The 26,849-nt window shown below is 37.3% G+C and overlaps 1 protein-coding gene and 1 long non-coding RNA gene across 3 annotated transcripts in view; one reads left to right on the plus strand and one right to left on the minus strand.

Annotated features, from left to right (window-relative positions):
• The window catches only part of LOC127066832 (uncharacterized), a 45,609-nt gene extending 18,796 nt beyond the window's left edge, over nucleotides 1-26,813 (plus strand). Inside the window, exons 4-6 of one of the 2 annotated variants that reach the window (XR_007782514.1) lie at nucleotides 19,455-19,655; nucleotides 19,774-20,952; nucleotides 21,043-26,813. Coding sequence is in view for 1 of the 2 variants with exons in the window: in XM_051001036.1 (XP_050856993.1) it covers nucleotides 19,455-19,655; nucleotides 19,774-20,165 (593 nt within the window). In the remaining variant the exon portion in view is untranslated. Of the gene's footprint in view, nucleotides 1-19,454; nucleotides 19,656-19,773 lie in introns of both variants that reach the window. The other variant, XM_051001036.1, reaches the window with a different exon arrangement.
• On the minus strand, nucleotides 14,120-18,047 carry LOC127066871 (uncharacterized). Its single transcript, XR_007782517.1, has 2 exons — nucleotides 17,216-18,047; nucleotides 14,120-16,635 (listed from the first exon to the last, which is right to left on the minus strand). It is a non-coding gene; the product is annotated as an uncharacterized LOC127066871 (long non-coding RNA).
• Nucleotides 26,814-26,849: the final 36 nt, after the last annotated feature.

The raw sequence follows: 26,849 nt of genomic DNA on the forward strand, positions 1-26,849 counted from the left end.
ACCGATGTTTAAGGAGATACCTAAGTTCAGCGGTTTCATTCAACTTTTTATCTTTTTTTTTCCTTTTATTTTTTATTTTTATATATTTATATATATAATAATTTATCTCGCTGTAGTTTGGTTAACTCTGTTACTTTATTTTATATATATATATATACACATAATCGATATTTTGTTATATACAGATTCATATAAATTTGGATAAATTCCATATGTATATATATATATATATATAAATATATATAATATATATATATATTACATTTTAATTATATATATTAAAGCAACAGTAATTACAGAATTATATATACACATTTGAAGGAATTTAGAAAATCAATATATAAATATAAAATTTAAATAATTCAGTGTAGAAAATATAAATGTACATTTCCTTTTAAATTAGAAATTCTACACGAATGAAAATTATTCGACGTCGCTCGAGTTTTTCCGAGGACGTCTTCTTCTTTTTCGTCGTCTTCGTCTTCGTCGTCTTCGTCGTCGAAGAAATTTCCTCGGCATGGACGTTCCACGAGGCTGACGCGCGCAGGTTTTCACGCATGACGCACCGCGTGGTACGCGAACTCTTCTCTTCGTTTTTCGGGTCGCTCTTCGTTTGCTTCGTGGAACGCTCGAAACGTTTCTGGCCCCAACCACAAAACAAGAAAAGTTATCTCTTTCTCTCTATCTCTCTTATTTTGACTCTTGAAAGTATCAGAGAGAAAGAGAAAGATATCTTTCTTCTCTATTCGCTCTTTCTTTCGATGTTTTCATGAATTTGGGACAAGGTCGAGAAATAGTTTTCATCGAATTCATCATTTTTCTTTTTTTTTATTTATTTTTTTTTTTATTTTCTATTAATAGACGATAAAACGACGAGAACATTGATATGAAAGATAAGAAAGAAAAAAATGATGGAAAGAAATTTCATCGAACGTGAAAACATTATTGATTTATTTTCAATATATATCATATTGTTTCGAATATATAAATATATATATTTAATGTACCACATATATAGATATATACGTACGAATATATATATATCGGTATAGAGTACGTAGTACGTTGATGTCACGAAGAGAAGAAGACGGACGCGAGTCAAGACCGAGAAACGTTTACGAGCTGTGATTTCCTCGTGGCATCATCGAAGGAGAGGCCTTTGCTTTTACTATCTGCCTTTGCCAATGCAAAGGCCACTGCTCTAACGACGTCAGGCATTCCCAAGCCGGCAGCAAATTGCGTCCGTAGCGAAGTATTCTTCGCGAATGCCGTGGAAGAGCGAAAGAAAAGGAGAGATAGATAAATATATAGATAGATAGGTAGATAGAGAGAGAGAGGAAGAGAGAAAGAGAGAGAGAGAGATTGACCAAGCCACTCGTCGAACTCTTCCAAGTAGCCACGCACTCGAATCTCTTTTCTTTTTGATGTTCTTGAAACTTTAACTTTATCCCTGTAGTAATAAACTTTTCCTCATTGAATTTATAGATATTGGTAAATCAAACTTCTGATCGGCATCGATTAATTTGAATTTACATATATATATATAAAATAGTTATATATTATAACATATATAAAATATATATATATATATTATTTATATATAAAAATATATATATATATAAATACATATACTTGTATGTACATTTACTTTTACTCAAGGACATAAAACGATATGAGAAAAACCAGTCGAAAAACAAAAATGGCTGTTCTTCCGGTGAATATTTCGGGGCACCTTTGAAAAATTCTCCAGAATGAAATAGAAAAAGAGAGGAGAGAGAGGAGAGAAAAAAAGGAAAGGAAAAGAAATATGAAAGAGAAAAAAAAGCTGAGAGGAAGGAAAGCCGGCTCCCGGGATGCAGGTTTGAGAATGGCACGATAGGTCGACGAAGGTGGGTGGCATTCGGCGCGACTGTTTGAGGGAACAGGGGGACCCCTGGCGCCAGACAGCTGCCGCGTGTCTCGACCTCGCTCGCTCTCCTTTCCTCTTTCTCCTCTCCTCCTGTCTCTCGTCTCGCCACCACCCTCCCTCTCTCTTTCTCTCTCTCTCTCTCTCTCTCTCTCTGTTTCTCTGTCTCTCTTTCTTACTCTCTCCATACACTCTCTCTTTCTCTTTCTCCTTCTACGTTCACACGCATACACGTACGTGCTCAACTCGGCTTGCTATTTTATTGATTTATTTTGGCTCTAGCTCTCTCTCTCTCTCTCTCTCTCTCTCTCTTTCTCTTTCTTTCTCTCTTTTTCTCTTTTCTTTTCTTTTCTTTTCTTTCCTTCCTTCCTTCGAAGCAGACGATCGATCGATATACGATGTTGAATCTTATTCGTCCCCCCTCTCTCTCTCTCTCTCTCTCTCTGTTTGTTTTTCTATCTTCCTCTCTCTTTAATTTTCTTCCTCTCAGTTTAAATATAATCCTCAGGATAATTTAATTATTACACGGTTAGAAATCAAACGATAATATCCGTATGCGTATACGTAGCCTATCGTCCTATCGTATCGAGATGATTAATCGTGATATTTCACGTGTAAAACGTACCGATCATTTATCAGAGATTCTTCTCTATCTCGACTCTTTCGGTCGATCTACCTACTCGATGCGGCATATTGGCCAATATCTTCGTTTCGACGTGGGTCGTCCTCATCGCTTCGCTTAGGATTCAATTCCGTCATTTCCTTTTTTTTTTCCTTTTCTTTCTCTCCACTTCCCCCCTCTCTCTCTGTCCATTCCTCTCCATCCAATCCCCTCACCATCTCGATGAATTACGCGAAGAACGTGACATTAAATATGCAGGTATCATATAAATACACATATGTATATATATATATTAACATGTGTACGTGCATAACCGATACCACTTCAATGCACATATGCACGTTCACACACACACACACACACACGTATCTAGCTTAGTTGGTTCACGAGTATAACTTATTAGCGTAATATTAACGAGGATAGCACAGAAAAGGAAACCGTGAGAAAGAGAACGAGTTAAATCAAATTTCGTTGTGAGACCCTTGAAATCTCTTCGAAACGGGAGGATAGGATTATGTCTCTCTGAAACACCCACGTATTCTCCTGTTGCTCCGCAACAGGTTGTTCTCTCTCTTTCTCTCTCTCGTTCTCTCGCTCGCTCGCTCTCTTTTCTCTTCCTCTCACAAGATCTGAACACCCTCGAGTCAGAATGGCAGACTCATTACGTCTTTTTTCTTTTATTTTCTCTTCTTCTTCCTCTTCTTTTTCTTCTTCTTCTTCTTCTTCTTCTTCTTCTTCTTCTCAATAACGTCTCTGTGTGTATCTATATCTATTTATCTCTCTTTCTCTCTCTCTCATTCAACAGGCAGTCAAACACCGGTATCTTTTACTTTCTCCGCGAGTTTATCCGCATATCTCGAAATTAATCATGTGATATATTATCGAAATCGGTCTTATCTCCTTAATAAATAAAAAAACAAAAAGAAAAACAAGGAAGTAACGTCGGAAAAATTTTGAATCAAACGAGTGAAATTACAATTCGATATTTCTCTCTCTCTCTCTTTCTCTCTTTCTCCATTTTTCTCGACGAGTTATCCGACGCGAGAAGGTCAAGGTCGGCCTTGGGGAAGTTCGATCGAAGTCCTTAAAGGGGAGATATCTCTTCCGTGCGGAAGTAACAGCTTCCGCGATTTCATTTTCAAACATCGATGATCTCAGATGTTGTTGCGGAAAATTGATGCCAGTCGCGTAATGGATTCTTCCTCCATTCTTTTTCCTTCTCTCTCTCTCTCTTTCTCTCTTTCTCTCTCCCTCTGTCTCTTCTTACGGAATAGATAGATAGTTCTTCGTGATTCATTCGAATCGATGGCCGATCGGTCACGTTTTCCTTCGTGTTCCTCGAAATCAATCGTTCGAATCGATCCGATCGCGTTGCGTCAGTTTCTCTTTACCGTCGTTCACTCTTGCGACTGGAAAATAGAGGAAGAACTTCGTGATCGAGTGCACGAGCTGTAGGCTCTTTGCTAACCGATGGAAAAGAACGACGACGAGAAGACGGCATGTTAGAAAAAGAAGAAGAGAGAAGGAGGAAGAAGAACAAGAACAAGAAGAAGAAGAAGAAGAGGGTACGCGGCATGAAATCGAATTGGATCAGGCCACTTGAGAGAAGCCGGAATGAAATCGCGGCGCGAATAAGCCTCTTAATAAAATGAAGGACTGATTGCTCGACGACGACGACGATGACGATGACGACGACGACGACGACGACGACGTCGTTTTAGCCATCTTCCTTCTGCTACTGTACCTATTCTATCTCTTTCTCTTTCTTTCTCTCTTTTTCTTTTTCTCTTTTTCTTTCTTTCTTTTTTTCTTTCTTTCGTATACGAGAGATCCGTTTAGGTCGACGGCCTCGATCCTTCGATCGAAGCGAAAATAGATCCAGAAGTGGTACTACTCTTCGTTTAACTATATATCATCGTTACGTACTTTTACGCCGTCGGTAAAGATGAAAAACTAATATCACGGAGGAACTAATCCTGCTCACTTACTGTCACTTTAGAATCATATCTCTCTCTCTCTCTCTCTCTCTCTCTCCCTCTCTCTCTCTGTCTCTTTCTTTTTTTTATTTTTCTTTCTCTTTCTCTCTGTTGTGTCTCAATACGTTATTTATTTATTCCATTTATGGAAGTCAATACAACGTTTCAACGATAAAAATAGAATTAGCTATTTCGTTATTGTTATTCGTATCCTTTATTTATTTTATTTTGTTTTATTTTATTTTATTTTATTTGTTTTTTTTTTTCGTTTGTTTTCATTCATATAGGTAATTGAATTTTTTTTTCGCCAGATAAATTTCCACAAGCGACATGCTCTGATAAAAGGAGGCTAAAGCGTGAAAATGATATCTACGAGACAAACGCGTATTAAAGTCTTGCACTCTGTTTATGAATAGGTACGTCATGGATTTTAACTGTGAATTGTGAAGTCAATAATTACACGAGGAAATTGGAGTCGCGTCTCGTTGTGGAGGACGTACTTCCGTTAAAAACAAAAAAGAAGAAGAAAAACGTGAAAAAAATCAACAACGGCTTTTTCGCACCTTAATTCTCTTTTTTTATTCTTCTTCTTCTTCTTTTTTCTTTTCTCTCTCTCTTTTTCTTTTTTTTTTTTTTTATCAAAACATGTCACGTACAGTTCCGTCAGAATTATTTATAGACGTCGTTTAATAATATCACTTTAAATTATTTTTCTTCTTCAAACGTAGTCTCGACTCTCGATAACTAACTCGATAACGATTACGGTTTCTATAAATCATTGGTTTTATAATTTCGATGGTCTTTCGATCGGTTACGTGCAACTTTGCAAATTTTCCTTGTTCATTTACAAATTGAGCAGTTCAATTAACAATTAAATAGTTCAATTAATAATTAAAAACGCGCACGCGAACGATCGTAATCGTGCTTAACCTTACGCTCTTCCCTGTTATAAGATAGGAGTTTATCGGAACGTACAAACAAGCGTGTCGTCGTTGTCGTTGTCGTTGTCGTCGTCGTCGTCGTCGTCGTCGGCAAACTAAATTAATAACACATTCAAGTATTATATGTACGTACACAAAAATACATAAGTATGTACGCTCACGTATGTAATTACATATACGATATTTTCCACGAAAATGATGACACGATCTCGATTAAACGAATAATTAAATCACAATGAGTTAACCGTTCGTGCGGAATAAATTGTTCTCCGAAGCATAGTTCAAGAAAGAAAAAGATAGATGTCAAAATCGCGAAACTTTTCTCTCTTTAATTTCTTTATCGTGAAAGTTTGGTAAAGTTTGTTCTCTTATTTACACTTCCATTTTCAACAAGATCGCCAAATTCATTGAGAATCATATATACATATATATGAAAGTAAATATACATGTACATACATAAAAATCTACTTATATATCGATTTAATCGATCTATAGCCGATCGTAGAATTGGCTAATCGCGATAGAAAATCTTTTTATTTTCAAAAAACCGCGTTAATCGATAGAAAATTATGAATCGTCTTTTACAATCGGATTCACCGAATGTTTCGTATAAAAAAAAAAAAAGAGAAAGAAAATCCTCAATGAAGAAGAACTTTCGAATAAACTTTGGAAAAAGAGGAAAAGAAAGAGATCTCTCTCTCGCTCTTCGATCAGACAGAAACTTCGAATGAGACGTAGAAAAAATTTTTCTCAATGAGACGAAAGTTTTTGTCGGTGTATAATATCCTTTTTTTTTATAAGCTAATAATAATAAAAAAAAATTGGTGTCTACGCCAATGAGTCCGAAAGCATCCTCGATCGGTCACGATCTTTTCGTTGGGACCGGTCCGGCTCGTTCTTGTGAATGGTCGAAGAGATAGTGAAAAGAAGGAGCAGGGAGAGGTAAAGAGAGGTGTGGGAGGAGAGAGATACGAGAAGGAGGGACTGCAGGCGCCTTTCGTTAATGTCGTCGTATCGAGACGAGATTGAATTTCCACGGGGTCCTTCGACTTAAGTATCTTTTCTCTTTTATTCTTTCTTATTTTCTCTTTCTACCTATCTATCTATCTATCTATCTATCTATCTATGTATCTATCTATCTATCTATCTATTTATCTATCTATCTCCATCTTTCTTTCTCAGTCTCTTTCTCGGCCATGTGTTTCCATCTTCCGTTCCGCCCACGCGCTAAACCCACGTCTACTCGCGGACAGATTTCGAATGGGAACTTATGCGCGATTATTCGTTGGTTAATAAGAGTGTGTAACGATAAATGGGACGCGAATGTCAGAGACGTTTAAAAGGCGATAATCGTAGATAAACTTACAAGAACTCGTAGTTCTATTCTCTATCTATCTCTTACTCTTACTCTTTATCAATTTATCTACCTATCTATCTATCCATCTATATATATATGTATGTATGTATTTGTTCGTCTATCTATCTTTTTCTCTCTATCTCTATATTTCTATTTGGAGAAGGAAAGAAGCGTATAACAATAATGATAATAACGATTCGAGAATCGGTATATAATCGATATATAATCGGTAAACGGCGCCTTTCACGGATCGGAATCGCGTGGGTGACTTGCGTCTCCTTTCTATGTATGTATGTATGTTTGTATGTATATATACATACATACATACATACATACATACATATATATATATATATGTATATAAGTATACTCTCGATAGGCGAGGCAACGAAGCGCGGCGAGTAGCTCGACTACTACTACTACTACTACTACTATTACTACTTCGCCTATTCTCGCGAGACGATAATATCGGCTTGGACTGTTCACTGTGTATTAGGAAACGAGGTTATCGAAAAAGTCGCGAGAGCTTTCGCTTAGAAAACGTGAGTTAACAACGTCGTAGTATGTTGATGCTTTCGTAGATTCCTCCTTGTGAGTAGCACTTGAATAGTGCTAACCGGTACTTGTACGATATATGCAAGAAGAGCTGATACATAGAGACAGATGGACAAGGAAAATTTCTATGACAAAATATTTTCTACTAGTATCAAGTTTTCTTTTTCTTTTCTTTTCTTTTCTATTCTTTTCATTTCTTTTCTTTTCTTTTCTTTTCTTCTATTCACGGAAAATTCTCTTTCTAGCTTATCGAAACTTTCTAAGAGTTTCTCGAAGAGTTTCCATTAGTTCTCTTCTCATCCTTCGATATCTCGGAAGTATAGTAAGTTGTGTCGAGTGCAAACGTAGCTTTATGGGCGCGATCGCGTAAAGAGAGAAAGAGAGAGAAAACAGTAAGAGTGTGCGGAGAGGCCGATCGCACACGCATTCGTTGGTACTCGACGAAGACGAGAGGAGACAAGAGGCAAGGGAGTTGAAATACTCGGGAATTAAGCCGCGCACGCGTAACTCCGAGCACGTATGTATATATGTATGTATGTATGTATAATACGTATGTACGTATGTATTCTTATGCACGCGCTAATTGCTCCATGCAATTTTGCCATGCGTTCCAGATTTTCCTCGATCATTTTATCTCTATCTTTCTTTTTTTCTCTTTTCTCTCCTTCTCTCCCTCTCTTTCACTATTTCTTTCTGTCGATATTGACAGAATAAAAAAACTAAAATTATCTTGTCACAACTATGTTAGACAGGTGGTGATCCGACCAATCGAGTTGATATATTTATATATATATATATATCATACATGCAGAAGCTCAATTAACATTCTTTAATACTAATCGAGTAGTGTTTAGGGCAATAGCGATCATTTTCGCAGAATTGAATTTCTCATTATACCAAATACCGTCGGATTTTGTTAGAACGGTCGGTGATCGCGAGTTAAATGTGATCCTTACGCAATAAATATTTTTATTCTTTCTTTCTTTCTTTTTTCTTCCATCGCGATATGAAAATTTATGATCATATCGATGCAAATCGTAATCGAGAGCGTAAATCGACGCTCGTTTCTTCATCTTCCTTTTCCAAAATATATACACCGTTCGAAAGCGAGCACCAAAAGAAAGAAAAGAAAGACATTCCTCTCGTTTCGTCTTTACGACGACGACGACCACTCGTCTTTCCCCTATTCTCATCGTTTCCCCTTCTCTCCTCCCCCTCCCCTCCTCCCCCAGAATATCCAATTCATACGTTCGTCGCGTTCTCTAAGGTTTCAGCAGGTTTTATTCAAAGAAAAATTTTGCCGTGTAACCGTTTAAAAAACGATTGGATTGGATCGTTCGAAACTCGTTTGAAAGATCCCTTTCTATATTACGAACGAAGACGATACCCGTCGTTCGTTTCTGACGTAACTTAACCGACTTCGTAAGATCGAATAGAACGCGACACGAAAGCTATGCGAATGTGAGAAGTACGCGGCCGAGTTCCCTTCGTTCTTACACCACTGCCTGTCTGCGCTCTTGCAAAATTACCGAACGCGGTCTCAAAGTGCATATCTCGAGCATGCCTCGAGAGAAGGAAAGAGGAGGAGGAGGAGGAGGAGGAGGAGGAGGAGGAGGAGGAGGAGGAGGGGAGGATATCTCGGAAGCAGAAAGAAAGAGAAAGAGAAAGAGCGGGTGTGACGTTCGGCAAACCTGCGAAAAAAAAGATGTGTGCTCTTTCCGTCTTTCTCTTTCGCTATCTATCTATCTCTTTATCTCTCTCTCTCTCTCTCTCTCTCTCTTCCCCATACTCTTTCTATCCATTTTCATATACACTGAAAGAAAGAGCATTTTATTTACGCGCCTGTATAATAATACGTGTATATGCTCACGTATGGCGGTCGCACGTTATGTATATATGCATGCACACGCGGTCGTGTTTATATAGGGTTAAAGAATTGTCCGGCGGGGAGAAGAGGGAGGGGAGTGCAACAGAGGACAGGAGGTCGTAGAAGGACGTGGTAGCAGCGTGCGTGGTTGAGACGACGTCGGGTGGTGGGGCTCTAACTGGTGGGGAGGAAGTACGGTTGGAGCAAAGCTATCGGGTGATCAAGCGAGTCGAGAGTGGTGGGAGCGCCACTGTAGAAAGGAGGGAGGGTAACCGGCGAGTCGTGCGAGCGAGAGAGAGACAGAACTAGTCGAGTTCGCCGGGACTGAGAAAAGGAGGAGAGGAGAGAAGGAAAAGAGAGGTTAGGCGGCGCCTGGTATGTGGCGCCTTCACTGGCGTCGGGCCATCTTTTATTCTGCCATTACAAAGAGTCAACACGTATCTTATATAGCCAAGACACGGTCGTCCTCTTCGGTACATATATACGAAAGCTCCTTCACGGGTGTATGATATCATTGTGTTTTCCATGTTTTACGACCACGCTAGCGGGACTTAACCTTTTCTCTCTTTTGTTTCCTTTCTTTTCTTTTTTTCTTCTTTTCTTTTCTTTCTTTCTTTCTTTCTTTCTTTCTTTCTTTCTTTCATTCTTTTTTACTTTTCTTTTTTCTCCTTTCTCTCTCTCTCTCTCTCTCTTTCTCCTTTCTTTTTGTTTTTCTCATCTTTTTTCTCCCTCTTGTCGTACTTTTCCTCTGCAAATCTCTTTTTTGTGCTATCCTAGAAAAGCGCGATTCTCTAAATCGTTTGATTAATTTGTTTACGTAAATCGAAGTTTCGTCGATTCTCGTTAATATCGTTCGATCAATTTTTGCTTGGTTAAGAAAGGATTTATTATACGTCAATAGAATCGTTCCTATGTTATTTTTAATCTCTTCTCCTTACTTTCGCGAATATCGTTTCGATCGTTTATATCGTTTATATCGCCAGTTTATTATCTTTATTAAATACCATCATCGCGTTTATTGGGAAATAGGAACGAAATTACGACGGGTTTGGACCTTCGATGAATTCTTTAAGATAAATCTAGAAGCGATACGATACGATACGATGCATACGTATATACACATTTACGTGTATCTACGTGTAATGTTGTACAACTAGAAAATTGTGAGTTGCGGTTGCAGTTTATCCGAGAAAATACGAAGCCGTCGGATTGGTTTACTCCTTAATTCGTTTACTACGAGACGAGCTATTATTTATTTTAAAAGATCCACTTCTGTCAATCGCATTCTCTTAACTCTTTGGGATTAGGAGAATTAAAAACTGTCCCATCTTTTACCAAATTTTTTATGCATGATGGAATTACGTATGTTCCATTACGTATTATGTGAATAATATTTTATATTAAGTAATGGAAATAAACTTGTCGTTCTTTTTTTAATATCTTTTTTATATTAAAAAAAATTCTATACAATTGGAGCTTTTCTTCAAAGTCTAGTCCCTCAAAAAGTTAATAATACTTTATACTTTTGCGTATAAGAAAAAATAAATAAATAAATAAAATACAATAAAATCAAATCGAATAAAAATAATAAAAAAGGGAAAAAAAGAATGCATAAAGAAAAAGAAGAAACCAGTAGTCATCGATCATTATTCCCTCGACGTCCTCAAGGGACTACCCGAGGTGGAAAGGTACGACGACGACGACGACGACGACGACGACGACGACGATGATATTAATTTTAGTCGGACCACTAATTTTAGAAATACGCGCGCGTTTACATAGCGGAGTTGCGATATAACATACGCCCGCATACACACATACAAACATAAACAGAGAGTAAGAGAGAGAAAGAGAGAGAGAGAGAGAAACAGACACACACACACACACACACACACACACATACATAAAGATAGAAAGACACACACGCGACCGTTCTTCTTCCACCTTACCAACGATTTTAATATGTCGACCGATACACGACTATAAACATCGTTTATGACTATACCAATCTTTCACGGTATTCACTCCACGTACATACTACATGGATACGTATGACGTCGAAGTATGTGCGCGTGAGCGCACTACCAAAAGAGCGTGGGCGTTCTCAGGAAAGAAGGAAATGCAAAACGTTAGAAGGAGAGACGCGACAGAGACAAAATGTATACTCACACACGCTCATATTTATATATATATCATTCATTTTATATTGTTTATTAGCAATAAGGCGTACTTTCGGCGAGAGTAAGCGCGCAAGAGCACGTGGAATAATTTTGCGAGAGAGAAAGAAAAAGAGAAAGAGAGAGAGGGAGAGGGAGGGAGAAAGTAAGAAACGTTTTACGACTTCGTCGTGTTTCTCTTCGTTCGTGTTTATTTCATTTTTCTTTCTTTCTCCTTTTTTTTCTTCCTATTTTTTTCTTTCTTCGTATAGTATATGCACGTTGTCGGACAGATGAGGGTAAGATATTCGTGAAAGACGTCGACGAATGCATCGTTGATTCACCTGTCGCTCAATAGAAACAGCGATCGTTTTATAGATCAAAAGCGAAGGGGATAAAAGTTTGATTTTCCTCTTTCTCTCTCTTTCTCTGTCTCTCTGTTATTCTTTCTTTCGTTTTTTCTCTTTCTTTTCTTTTTTTTATTTCCTCTGTCTGTCATCGATCGCAGCTATAGCGTAGAAACTACGAGAGTTTATTCCTCCCGTTCGTATAATTTTACTTTGACGAAGCTAGAGTTTCAATCCTTCGATCATACGATTTCGATCGATTGGTTCATAATCGTAGTCGTCGTCATCTGTGCACCTTACTTGACGAAAATGCGTGTGATACATATGAGAAGACAATGAATTTCTCAAACCGATGAGAAAAATAAAACAACCTTCGAAACATTAAACAAAAAAAAAAAATGATCAAAAAAATAATAGATACAGAAAAAATCTTTTCGAACCGTTTCTGAACGTTCTTCCTCTTCTTTTTTTTTTTTCTTCTTCTTGCGGACCTTCAGAAAGAACTTCAAGGTAAACAGCGCGACGGACACACGAACTCGTTCGTACGATTTCTTTTTGATTTTCTTCGGTATAACGTGCGAAGGTCATGACGAAAATGATTCCTTCCCTCCCCTACCCTCCCCCATAAAAGCTCGATATACCGATCAAATCGTTGTTGCACCAATGATCATTATCGTATCTATAAATGCGTGAGGAACGAGCGATCGAGCACGTACAAGTCGATTTTTGATTCGATCGAATCATTTCGTTCTTTTCTTTCCTTTTTTTTTCTTTTTTTCTTTTTTTTATATGTATATATGTATATACGCGTATATATACATATATATATATAGACCACCGTGAATCATACTGGCGTGTAAAGGAATGCCGTTTAAACGTTTTTCGTTCTCGTTCCTAGTTTGTCTATCTCAGCGTGGTACCTCGTTTTTTTTCCCCTCTCAGTAATCTGTTCCGGACTTTTATCACTTATGTACAACTTCTGACGAACTCAAACGCGAGTTTGTGAATATATATATATACATAGATTTATATATAATTATGTGTGTGTATATATATATATATAGTTGTATATATAAATGTATATTAGTTGTACATAAACGTGTGCGTGCGTATGCAGGTCCATGATATATATATATATATATATATATATATATGTGTGTATATATATATATATATTGGTTTGCATACACGATCAGGTCATTACGCGGTTACTACGTTAGTCGTGTCGGTAGTACGTTGTACATAACTAGTTTCGACTACGAAGTTGCCTTCGCCCTCGATCGATCCGTCGCCTGCGAAAACATTCAAATAAAGAAAAAAGGAAAAAGATATAAACGAGAGCTTACAATCTTTCTAATAAATGTTGCTTTAAAGCAAGATAACAAAGTAATCAAAGTTTCGTTAGTTCAGTTTACTACAATTTAGTATAGTTATTTTCCTTTTATATCTATCTGTATTGTTTTTACCTTCTTCTCTCATTTTTATTTCAAATCAGCGAAAAGAAAATTTTCCATTTATTGACACGGTCGGTAAAACAGAACACGTTATATCATATATATCGTATATACGTACGTACGTATGTATGTATGTATATGTACCTACGTACATAAGAACGTAAGTACGTAATCGGACCACACACGTCGCGAAGAAGTTACGCGAGGAATCGAAAGCTCCAACACACAGTGGGATGGCAATCAATTTTTGGAGCTCGATGGCACGCGTGGCACCGTGCCTCGAGCTCACCCGATCCGTCACTGGCTACGATATAGGCGCCACTAGCCGAGTACGGTTTGTTCTCTTATCACGGACAAACAACTCCTCTAAACTCGTCGTTTTCGTCTTCGTCTACTTCTTCGTCTTTGTCGTAGTCCTTGTAATCTTCGTCTTCGTCTTCGTCTTCATCTTCGTCTTTGGTATACTCGTATCGTTGAGCACTCGTCTATTTAATGAGACACACACACACGCATACGCACGCGTATACGCATATATCGTTCGCCGGTACCACGCTATTCAGGCGCGTGCTGCACGTTGCGTATTTTTAATCGTCGTACTCTCGCCGATGGACCCGACCGTCCGGATATATGTACCTACTGCTCGCATAACTCGATACCTCTCGTATAATTTTCCTCTGTAAGAGATTTTATTTCACAAAGAAAAAAATATATAAGAAATTAAATCTAAGAAGAAGAAGAGAAATAAAAAGGATTTGGAAAGAACAATGTCAGAGAAAATGTTGTCAAATATAAGTACATGTCTGATCTCGTTATTGGGAACGAACATGTTCTCCCATCGTACACTTATATATATATAATTATAACAGAGATACGTAAATACTAATGTTGTAAACGTTCGATCGTGAAAAGAGAAAGAAAATTTCCAAAAGACGTTCCTATTTTAAATGAATATATATATATATATATTTATTGAAAAAAAATAAAGGCATGGGTTCGAGGTTGGATGATTACGCTACTGGTATAGAAGAATCGTAGGTTATGTCGAACCGGCAGCCGGTCGTTGCGCTCGGGTGCTCGTCGCATACATACGTATATACGTACGTAGGTGAACAACGTATGTATGTATATAGAATAAACGACATGTACGTCGAAACGACGGCGACGTCGTCGTCGTCGTCGTCGTCGTTACCGTCGGCGACGACGACGGGTGCGTCGGTGGCCGGCTTTCTCGTCGCATGGTACGCGCGTTCGTTAGGTATGCGACACGTATGGCGTACCTACACCCAGTCGAGCTGCCGTACGCTCGTAGAAAGGCCGTTTGAAGGACAAGGGTCACGTCTGAACACTGAGATATATATATATGCATATCTCATATATGTGTGCATATATACATACACACGTGTATAACGTGTTATGTGTGTAATGTGTTATGTGTTTGTATATAATGATACATACATATATGTATGAACGAGTTTGATGATATATATACATATACATATATATACACATAATTATGTACACATAGTATATATACATACATAACATATATATGCGATGCTGCACCGGCCACTGCCTTTTCCACCTTTACCGTATAATAGTAGCCGGCTCCGTTGCATTTCCCGCGTGCGGCCTCTCGCACGCGCGCGCGCGCGCGCGGACATGATTGCTCTCTCTTTCTCTCTTTCTCTCTCTCTCTCTCTCTCTCTCTCTCTCTCTCTCTCTCTCTTTCTCTCTCATCGCTCGTGTCACGTCCAAGCGTGTTTATTACCTGCCACGGTAATTAACGATGCTTCGGTCGATAGAATACGCTTCGTGGGTGGTACACGAGGTAAGAATTCTTTTAAGCGTTTTATCTTTACCCGCGCCCGAGAAACTTTCAAATGGCGCCAATTTTAATATCGCTTTTATTATTATTTCTTTATTTCGGATTAGGTTAAGATGGGTATGAGAGGAAAGAGGTTGATTTAAGTTTGACGAGAGAAGACATCGTCAACTTCGATGTGCTCTCTCTCTCTCTCTTTTTTATCCGATACGTCGTGTACGTTTAAGAGAGAGACGCGTTTAATGGCTCGCAGCACGCACGATTCTTGCGTAGTCGTGTGCGAACGACTCGCCGACGGCCGCAACAACACGCCGTGTCGTAAGTGCGGCACCTACGGTTACGCAGTTACTACTTTGCTTGGCCGTGCCAAGGTTGGGAACCTTATCTGAGAGAGCTTCAGGGTGTTTGACCCAACTGGGAAAACACATTGGCACTCGCGCGACGCTTTGCGTTTCGTCCTCTCTCTCTCTCTTTCTCTCTCTCTCTCTCTCTTTCTCTTTTTCACTCACTCAGTCACTCACTTATTCTCTCCAATGCTACTACTCCGCCCGAGTCTCTTTCTCTCCTCGTCGATATCCTTAAAGCCTCGTCCACAATCGTCCTTTGTTCTCAATATACGTACGGACGGGATAAGATCGACGAGAACGCGTGTTCTCTCTTTCCCTTTCTTTCTTTCTATCTATCTTTGTTTCTCTCACTCTCTTTTCCCATCCCCTTCGAACACACACGTTGCTACTGACAAAAATTCGTGTCCTCTTCATAGATCCGTCTTTTTCGATTGAGAGGACGTAATTGAAAGACTTGCTACACTTGTCTCAATTCGAATTATCGAAAGGTTATATGGAAAATATATAATAATATCGTCGACGATATTTAATCGATCGGACGACTTCGTCCAACTCAGACTTACAGTTTTCTCTTTTTATGTATTTTTTTTTTCTCGTATAATCTCGTTTCGTTTCGTCTTCGAGTTCTTTCTCTCAACTTCATTCATTCAAATTTATTCGCGCGCTACTTCTCAGTTTTCTCCTCCATATTTAGTTGCAGAGGGCGTGCGTGACGTATAAGATCGAAAGAGAAGCCATCTAATCCGATAACCTCAAATTTACGACTTTTACGCTCGCCTATACGACGAAAGAAGCTTTGACACGCGAGATCTCCGAAGGTCCGCGTAATTAATCGATTGTCGGTCGTCACGCTTCGGAAAAAAAAGTATGAAAAGAATAAAAAAGAAAAAAGATATATACGTACGCATACCATTATATATACATATATATATATACACATCATACATACATATGTCGTACATACATACATAAATATATTCGTTATCCTCGAGCTCGACGAGACGACGCTCGACGATCATATCGCATTCCAAACGAGACTACAGATGCTTTAGCCGGCACTGTCGCGTGTCTCTCGGAACACGTTATTTTTTTCTCTTCCATTCGTGTTTACACACACGCACATGAACGCACACAGTTCGCGTAGATACACCTTGCCGTATCGCTGCGTGCCGATTGGTATGCGACAGGAAAGGTCGACTTCTTGAGATCTTCGAGGCGTTGCGAGCAATTCGATGTGTGTCCATGATCTTTTCGTTAGAATCACGGAACTCTTTACGAACATCTTCTATCCGTAGAGAGATGAGAAAAAGGAAAAAAAAAGATCATTATATTATTCAGTCATTTTCGCCGAACGAAATCTTTCTTCTCTCTAATCGCGTATGCGCGTTTATTGATTTCACGGAATTCCGATTAATTCGTTCTCTTTTATCGGGAATAATAGAATGTAACGAGTAAAAATAGATGGAACTGTTTATTTAGCGATTTAGTATTAATATATACATATGTACATATATGTATCTCTTGGACGGATACGGCGTTGGATCAACGATCGATCGTTCAAGCACTTATTACCCTCGAGCGTCTGGCGCGCCTCATTTCTATAAAGCCAAGTGGGCGGTTTATATCTCGGCGGATAGTTAAAAGACAAACGAGAGATCGTAAGCCAAAGGAGAAGGAAGAAGAAGAAAAAAAAAAGAAAAGAAAAGAAGAGAAAAATACAATATATTGAACTAATTGAAATTCTTTGTTTTGCGCACTAAATATAATTAATAACTATTAGCTCTTTATACTCTTATATCGTGCCTCTGCGTAAAATCAAATCGATCTACCAATGCACATACACGATATACCTATATACTACTTACCTATATACATATATATGTACATACGCTTATATGTATACGTACTTAACACCAACTTACACGACGACAAACGAATAAATATACTCTTACGTTAGAGCCCAAGTTACTGTCTTCGAAAATGCTGCTCGCTTATGTATATATTTTATCGACTCCGCGAGTCGAGAAAAATTCTTCATATCTCTGGTCAAAGACCAAACCACCGGAGATCTTACAAGAAAATTCGTCTTTCGTCGTTGCAATAACGTACTTCTTCGAAACGTTACGTCGAAATTTTCGAATGTTCCAAAATGGCGGCTTAGATGATACGTCGGACATATTCTAATCGACGAAACCGATGTCGACGACGACGATGATAAAAACAACGAAGACGATGAAGACGATGAAGACGAAGACAACGACAAAGACGACGAAGACGACGAAGACGACGAAGACGACGAAGACGACGAAGACGACGAAGACGACGACGACGACGACGACGCGACAGGCGTCCTTGCTCCAACCACTCGCGCTACTACCGATGACGTAATCGTCGCGATACCCCGCAATCTTGGCGCCGCGGTAAACTCGTAATATCTATTTTTATCTGGTGGAAGCAGAGGAGTCCCGCCTCACCCCACGTCGCGCTCTACGCGACGCAAAGCTTCGACACACCCGTCCGTCCGTCCCGTCTCTCTTTCTACACGTCCTTTCCTATATCTATCCTTCTCTGTTTTTTTTCCTCTACCTCCATAACCTCTCTAAACCCGTATCTTTATAACGTATACGCGAATTTATCTCCGACATTAATTTCGCTATTCTCGATCGATATTATTTTAACGATATCCCTTACGATCGTATTGTTCGATCTATTTTAAATTTATCGTTGAACTTTACAAAAGCATACGTTAAAAGAAGTTTAAAGATTCGTTCTAATTCTGCTTCTAATCGTTTCTATTTCTCTCTCTCTCTCTCTCTCTCCCTCTCTCTCTTTTCTTTTTCTCTGTCTCTTTTTCTATTTATATATGTGTGTGTATATATATATATATATATATATGTATTTAAAATTATTTTCTCATGTTATATACAATTGTTCTTTCAATACCGCGGTGTAAATTTTAGTCGTTCAAAAGTTGTAGTCGGTAAATCACGTTTTTACCGTCGGTCGTTAACGATAAAGATGGCGCCAGTTTGCTTCGATCGAGTTAGCTTGTTTCTCGGTCGTTCGTCATTCGTTTGTTTCTTTTTTTCGTTTCAATTTTTCTTCAGATCGCGATCTCGCGATTGACTTCAAAAAAAGAACCACGATATTTACATCGTCCATTCATACGATCGAGCTCTTTCGATAGTTTTGTAAGACGTGCTGTGGTACGTGCATGCTTGTGTGCGGGCGGGTGTTTGTGTAAGATGTTAATAAAGACGGGACGTCGTAGCTTTGAAAAAGTTGAAGTTATGGAAGAGAGGAAAAAGAGGAAATATGAGAGGTTAAAAATTCCGAGGTAACGGCAGGTCGATTGCCCACATACCGTCAACCTGCACCTTCCAACCTTCTCTCCCCTACTCAACCTCCCTCCTCTTTTTCCTCTTCTCCTCCTCTTCTTCCTCTTCGACCTCCCTGTCCTCCGTAGCCCCCGTTTGGAATCCGTCCCCCTTTCTCCGTCGTGTTCGCTCTTGTCTAGTCTCGAATCTGGCTGGCGCCGGCGGCTTACCCACGATGCGAACGAGTCGAGACGCGTGGGACTTTCCGAGTTCTCTTTCCTTTTCTCTCGTCTCTTCGTAGAAATCCACGTACATATATGTTCATCCATCCACGGTTAAAAACAACGTGTTTAGTAACCCCCTTACTCGTGTTCTACTAACATTTTTATTCGCGAGCTAAGGATCATATTTCTAAAGAGATCGTAATCTATAGGAAGCTTCTTTATCGACCGTGTACGATCTTAAAAAAAAAAAAAAAAAAGAAAAGAAATTATCTTTACGTCGTGATCATACGACGATAGATATCTATACGTCGTAGTGAGTTAATTGTTGAATAGTCATTCGTTCGTTCGAAGGTAACGCTTATTATCCGTAAAAATTTCTTTACCGACCGAGTCATCACGTTCTTTCATCGACTTGAAAAAAAAAAAAAGAAACTGAATCGATCTTTGATTATATCTGTATGTTTTTGTTAATACGTATTATTTCTTCTTAGAATATTGATTTTGATCCGTAGAAAAATGCGTTTTGTATTAATCATTAAATATAATTGTAATATATTTAATAGGGGAGACCGAGCAAAGGGAATGGTGCACGTTGGCATATTGGGAACTGGGTGGCCGTGTTGGTCGTCTTTATCCCGTGGAACCGTTAACGGTGAACGTCTTCGATTCTTTGCACGACGGCGATGGTCTCTGTTTGGCGACGTTAGCCGAGAATCACGTAGCATCGCCCTCGGTACAAAAGACCCGCAGCAAGATCGGTCTCGGTAAGTGGTTCGCCCTTTAAATACACATAGACACATACATACATATATCGATTGATTCGAGATCGTTATCATCTAACTTTGGTCTTGCTAAACGATTTCACTGTATCCTTTCGTTTAGGTATCATGCTGAGCCAAGAAGCCGATGGCGTGTGGGCGTACAATAGATCGGAGAGTCCGATCTTCGTGAACTCACCGACCTTAGACGACCCGGAATCGCGTACGCTCTTGGTCTACCGAGTGCCACCGGGCTTTTGCTTGAACATATTCGACCGAGCCAAAGTCATCCAGCTTCCATCTTATACAGGAAGCGGGAATTCAAGGATTAGTAGTAACAACCACAACAGCAACGGCAATGGCAACAATAATGCGGCTTCCGCTTTCTCGTCCGGCCCCGTCGACATTAACTCCGTCCGCATCAGCTTCGCCAAAGGCTGGGGACCGAAATACTCCAGACAGGAAGTTACTTCTTGTCCCTGCTGGCTCGAAGTTCTCCTAGCACCGTGTAGGTGATCCGCGAGTGACGATCATGCGACGATAACGCATAGTTCGCGGATCTTCTTCTCAGTCTGTTTCTTCCTACTCCTCGTCCTCGGTTTTATGCCTGGTCGGAATTATTAATTAACGAAAAAGAAGAAGAAGAAGAAGAAGGAGAAGAAGGAGAACGTTAATTACCGTCATTATACGTTTCTACATGTTCCACCAACGAAACAGAACATTTTTTTAAATGAACGAGAACGAGGAACGAGAGGTAATAAACGATTCAGGACCAGAGGACATCTTCTTTCTACATGGATCTGTATTTCTATCGAGCGATCTGCCAAGTTCGTTTGTGGTGTCCGGTGCTGTACATATGCGATGGTGTGTACATACACTGTGCCTTCTCAGCTTCCTTTCTGGTGCTGCGCATGCAAACCATCCCTAGGAAAGAGTTCAAGAGTCGCGGAATACTCTGCGTATCCTGATACTCGAGTTTTTATACAAAGGAAACACGCCTTTTCGGCGAGAGAGAGAGAGAAAGAGAGAGAGAGAGAGAGAGAGAGAGAGAGAGAGAGAGAGAGAGAGAGAGAGAGAGAGAGTTTCGTACTACAGTAATACTTATGTACTATGATAAGAGTTCACCGCATCGTTTTTCTTCACTGCGATCCGCGTGTCTTCTTCCTTACTATCGTAAGAAAAGCAGAAAATCAACGAAGAAACTAAACTACCCTCTGCCTGCCCACCCACCCCCATAGGATGAACCGATGAACGTTCAAAGATTAACAAGAAAACGTCATTCTTTTTGCAAGATATTCGAATTGTACTGTTCTTCTGTTTCTTTTTTTTTCTTTCTTCATAATTTTGTTTCTTTCTTTTTTTTTTATTTTTTTTCTCTTTTCTTTTTCTTTAGTCTACTTCGTGAGGACACACACACACACACGCGCGCACGCGATTGACTGACAGGGACAGGGACAAAGCAAAGACAGAGAGCGATATACGTTCTCGTAGTGTCGCGTTATGTATGTGTCGACCTATTAGATGTAATCTTGCGTAGAGAATGAAGAAAAAAAAAACATTTAACAAAAAAAGGAAAAAAAAAATGCAAAAAAATAAACAAACCAGAATAAAGCGAAATGCGTAATGCGTATGTTGTGTAGATGTATGTATGTACAGACAGTATCTATAAGTTCATAGGACAGACAGCTTCGAAATCGTATCGTATTTTAACGAGGAGTAAAGATAAATTGATAAATTAGAGAAAGCGTGTGACAAGTAAATAAAACGCGCGCGTTGACTCGTTCCGAGCTTTTATTTCTTTTTTTTCTTCTATTATTATTATTATTTTCTCTTCTTTTTTTTATTTGTTTTTTCTTTTATTTTTCATTCTATCTCTTTTGGTTTTTTTTTTCTTTTTGTCGTTTTTATAAGTATATAAGCAACGATCGCCCCGGCGATCTTTCATTGCCGAACATTATTATTGTTTCGCTTTGTGTTTTAGTAACAGTGCATGTCTATGATACTGCTCGGTGGGGTTCGAGATTTGATTAGAAATTTTTGTTTGGTGTGTTCTTTATTCTTCAACTGTCTCGCCATTGTCTTTGATTGTCTCTCTCGTTCTATAAATAAAATATGGTTTTCAATCGCCATTTAATTGCCAGTAACAGTTACAAAAAAATAGAAACAGTAATAATAACAATAATATTAATAATAATAATAATTATAATAATTATAATAATTATAATAATAATTATAATAATAATAACAATAAGAATAATAACAATAACGAGAATAATAATAATAATAAGAATAATAATAATAGTAATAATAATAAATAATAAATAATAATAATGATAATAAATAATAATAATAAGAATAATAATAGTAGTAATAATAATAACGATATAACAACGCGGTGGATCGACAGCCATATTTTGATAATAAAGATTTCGTACACACAATAATAAAATCATATATATATATATATATATATATATATATATATATATATATATTATAAAAAAGAAAAAAATAGGAGAGGAAAACCCTACCCAAAAGATAAAAAAGAAAGACGAAAAAAATAAACAATAAATCGCTCGAATTGTATTAACCACATATACATACATACATACATACATACATACATACATACATATATACACACATAAATACATACATACATACATACATACATATATACATACATACATACGTGCATAGATCATCATCCACCGAGCATCGTCATCGACGCGCGTTCTATGTTTATAAGTATGTACATGCGAGAACTCGTTCTCTAGGACAGTGATAATGCTACGCGACTCTAGTCTCTCTTGCCGCGAGAAAAAACAAACACGGAAGTCGATCATCGACTTTTATTTATAGCGATATGAGAAGATTTCATTGGTGATGAATGAAAAAGCGAGGAAGAAAGGAAATGGATAAAGGATAATAGAAAAAAAAAAAAACGAAGAAACAAAAAACAAGCTTTCTCTCACTTCGCGATTATGTATTTTATCGATCGTCTTCCGAAAATGAGACTCCGTTTGGATCGTTAAAAAAAATAAAAAATAAAAATAAAAACTGGAAATAGTAAAGGGGGTGAGAAAGGGATGAGGAAAGGGCGGGATTCATATAACAATAGTAAAACGTTGCGTTTATTAAACGATGGCGATTTGGTGTGATGAAAAATAACGATGAAGATGAATGAACAAAGGAAAAAGAAAAGAGAGAGAGAGAGAGAGAGAGATGGTGGAATGTAAAATGAAAAAAAGAAAAGAAAGAAAAAAAAAGAGATCAGGAACAAGAAAAACAAAAAAAGAAAAAACGCGCGAGTCACAATAATAATCATTTTTCGTATATTACGATTTAACAACGAAGGCTGCTTTCCTTGTTTGTAAATATAGTTTCTAATTACGCGTCACTCGAGGATCAGCGTTATTTATAGAGAAAAAGAGGAAAAGAAAAAAATTAAAGGAAGGAACGAGTTGTTGTTGTTGTTGTTGTTGTCGTCGTCGTCGTCGTCGTCGTTGTCATTGATGCGTGCATGCGTGCGTGCATGCGTGCGTGCGTGCATGTATTACCGAATCGCGAAAATTTATGCCTCTTTGTGCCTAGAAAACGCGATCAACGCACGAATTACGAATGAACGTGAACGAGTGTCCACTCTTCGTTAGTTTGAGAGGAGAAGAAAGAGTGAAAAGAAAATTGCGTGGGGGAATGGTAGATAAAGAGAGAAAGAGAGAGAGAGAGAGAGAGAGAAGCTGTACTAAAATTAATGATAGGACGGTCCTACATGACGTAAATATCGTCATTGGAATGACGACGAGTAGCTATGGCTATGGAGAATATTTCGAATTTGTTATTCGAAGAAAAAGAGATAGAGAGAGAGATGGTGAACATTTCATCGTTCTATTTTTCTAGATCTACCAATTGGTTTGGTAGGAAATTTGGAAAATTCTCTCTATTATTTGGCAGGATTACAGTTTATTTGCTTTATGTATGAAGGGTTTAGAATAGGAAAGAGAGATAGAGAGAGAGAGAGAGAGTTTCAGTGTTCTTTCTTTTGGATCAACGCCAATGAACCTTTTTCTTAAATGAAGAGTAAAAGTTGAAATAGATTAAATGTGTTTTGAAAACTTCTCTGTCTCTCTGTCTCTCTCTCTCTCTGTTTTTCTTTTTCTTTCTCCTTCTTCGTTTTTTTTCTTGTCTCTTTCTCTTTCTTTTTTTTAAAATCGTTTTTACTAATACGAAGATCAACAAAGAGAAAGATCGAAACACGATCGTCGTCGTCTTTACTCGTTCATTGATCGGAAATAAAAAAGAAAAGAAAAGAAAAGAATAGAATAGAATAGAATAAAATAGAATAGAATAGAATAGAAAGAAAGAAAAAATCTCGGGATTGAAAAATATGCAATACGAAAGTTCCTCGTTGGCGAGAGACTATTAGTCGGCTTAATCGAATAGACGAGTTTCTCTGCACACGGAGTCAGCGTCTGTGAAACATAGTGCCTTTTATAGCCGTTCACCTTTAAATTTATAATTAGTGATTAGAAAAGCCGAAGATAATATAATCATCGTCCGATTTTTACGAACCTGTTAAAGAAAAAAATAAAATTACATTAAATAAATAAATAAATAAATAAATAAATAAATAAAGAGTTCGATCAGCATGATGTCGAGACGCGTGTCGATGCTTAGAAAAAATCACAATAAAAAAAGCAGCTATTCTTTTTATTATTAAGATTATTTATGGCGACATACATACATACATACATACATACATACATACATATATATATATATATATATATATATATATATATAGATCATGTTCAAATACGTCTATACACATGTACGTACACATGTATGGTATTCGCAAAAAAACAACGTATATCTATTGAAAATTAAGTGTGTGTCCGTGTATATATGTGTGTGGGTGTGTATGTATATATATATATATATGTATATATACATATAATATATATATATATATACATATGCACATTTTATTTTTAATAGATCTCTTCGTGACGCGATACGCAACGAACGCGTCGTATTCCAATTGATCGATAGATCGTTCTTCGGACCATCCAAGAAAAAAGAAAGCTTGAATGTATTCTCATTCGTAATGTCTTCAAGTAACGAATGTATTTATGTATTGTAAATCTCATTATTAATCAGTAACAATTCGTAGCTTTTTTTCTCAGCAACATCGAAGATCAGATCTCGTATCGCCTTTTCTTCTCCCCCCCCCCACCCTACCCACCCCCACACACACACTTGACATTTATTTATTTATTATTGTTATTATTATATACATATGTGAAAGAACAACGTGAATCGAAATAACAACGAGAATTTCGAAGAACATGCCCACGTTTCGTCCACTATTAATATTTTTTTATTATTATTATTATTATTATTAAATAATTAATTATTAATTATTATTATTATTAAATAATTAATAATTATCAATTATAATTATAATTATTAATTATTATTATTATTATTATTATTATTATTATTATTATTATTATTAATATTATTGTGTTATTGTTATGTAAAGAAACGAAAAACATAAACCGAGTTCCAACGATGGGAACAAAGTTTTCTAAGTGCCTTAATGGGAGGACTAAGACGGCTGCAATTTTCGTTCCTGATATTTCAAAAATAAAAAGGAAAGATTTGGGATCGTTCTGCTCCGTTTGAAAAGTAAATTTTTCATACATCGTCTTTTACAATTGTACACGCAGTATATAACACCCACACGCACGCACACGTATATACATACATACTTACATGCATACATACATACATACATACATACATACATAAATACACTTTTCTAGTCATTGCACGCCGAGCGATCTTGCATTCGTCGATGAAACAAAATTTCTTTCACGAGGGTTAGAAATGTTTAAAAATAGATTTTTTTTTGTTCTGATTGTTGATTTCTTTTTTCTCTTTTTTTTGTCTTTTCGTTTTTGCTTTTTTTTTTTGGTCGCGAGCGAGACCATTCGATACAAAATCATCCCGACGATTCGTGACACATTGTCATTTCGTATTTTTTATTTCTTTTCTTTTCTTTTTTTTCTGTTTTTTCTTTTTTTTTTGTTCTTTATAAAAAAAAGCCAAACTTTTCGATCCGGCACACAGCGTCCCTTCGGTTTTCAAATCGCGCGCAATAAAACTACACGCTTTATTACACCAATATGATCCTTGCAAAATGTCCGAGTGCACAAGGAAATAAAGGGAAGTAGTAAAAAGAAAATGAAAAGCGAGATTACTTGTACATATTGTGTGTGTGTCTATATTATATATATACATACATATATATATATATATGCACATATACATATACAAAAGTATGTACGCGTGCATGAGCTAACATTCGCATATGCTATAAATATATACATACATATATATATATGTGTATGTAACATGCAGCATTGGGCAATATTTAATTGAATGAGTGAATGATTAATGATTATAATGGAAATATTTCATTTGTTAATCGTGATTAATGATTAATTAATTATTAATAATGAAACCGTTTATTCAATTTAATATTGCTCAATATTGACAGCATGTATGTGTATATATTATATAATTATGTTAATAAAACGAAGACGACGATTATATTGATAAAAACGATGATGATAATGCTGATGATGATGATAATGATGATGATGATAATGATGATGATGATAATGATGATGATGATGATGATAATGATGATGATGATGATGATGATGATGATGACGATGATGTTGATGATGACGATGATGATGATGATAATGGTGATGATGACGATGCTGCTGATGATGATGATGATGATGTGATGATGATAATGATGATGATGATGATTATGATGATGGTGATGATGATAATGATGATGAATGATAATAATAATAGTTAACGAATAATAAAAACGAATATCGAATATAAGAGCGATGTAGCATAACGAAATAACGATATTATTAGAATACCTCCCGAGAAACTCACAATATTATTTTCAATATAATATTATTGTATTCAATTCCAAACACGAGAGTAAAACGCGCGTCAAAGCTAAGACGATCGTTGCGTTGTATCGAAGATCATGGAAATCCTCTCATATTTCATTTTTACGAGAAGAAAAAAAAAGAAACACGTAATAATAATAAATGAAATTACAAATTTGTACTTCTTCTTCGTAGAAACATTATTAACCAACCGATC

The sequence above is a fragment of the Vespula vulgaris genome, chromosome 10 (genome assembly GCF_905475345.1).
Source record: "Vespula vulgaris chromosome 10, iyVesVulg1.1, whole genome shotgun sequence".
Classification (NCBI taxonomy): Eukaryota; Metazoa; Arthropoda; class Insecta; order Hymenoptera; family Vespidae; genus Vespula; species Vespula vulgaris.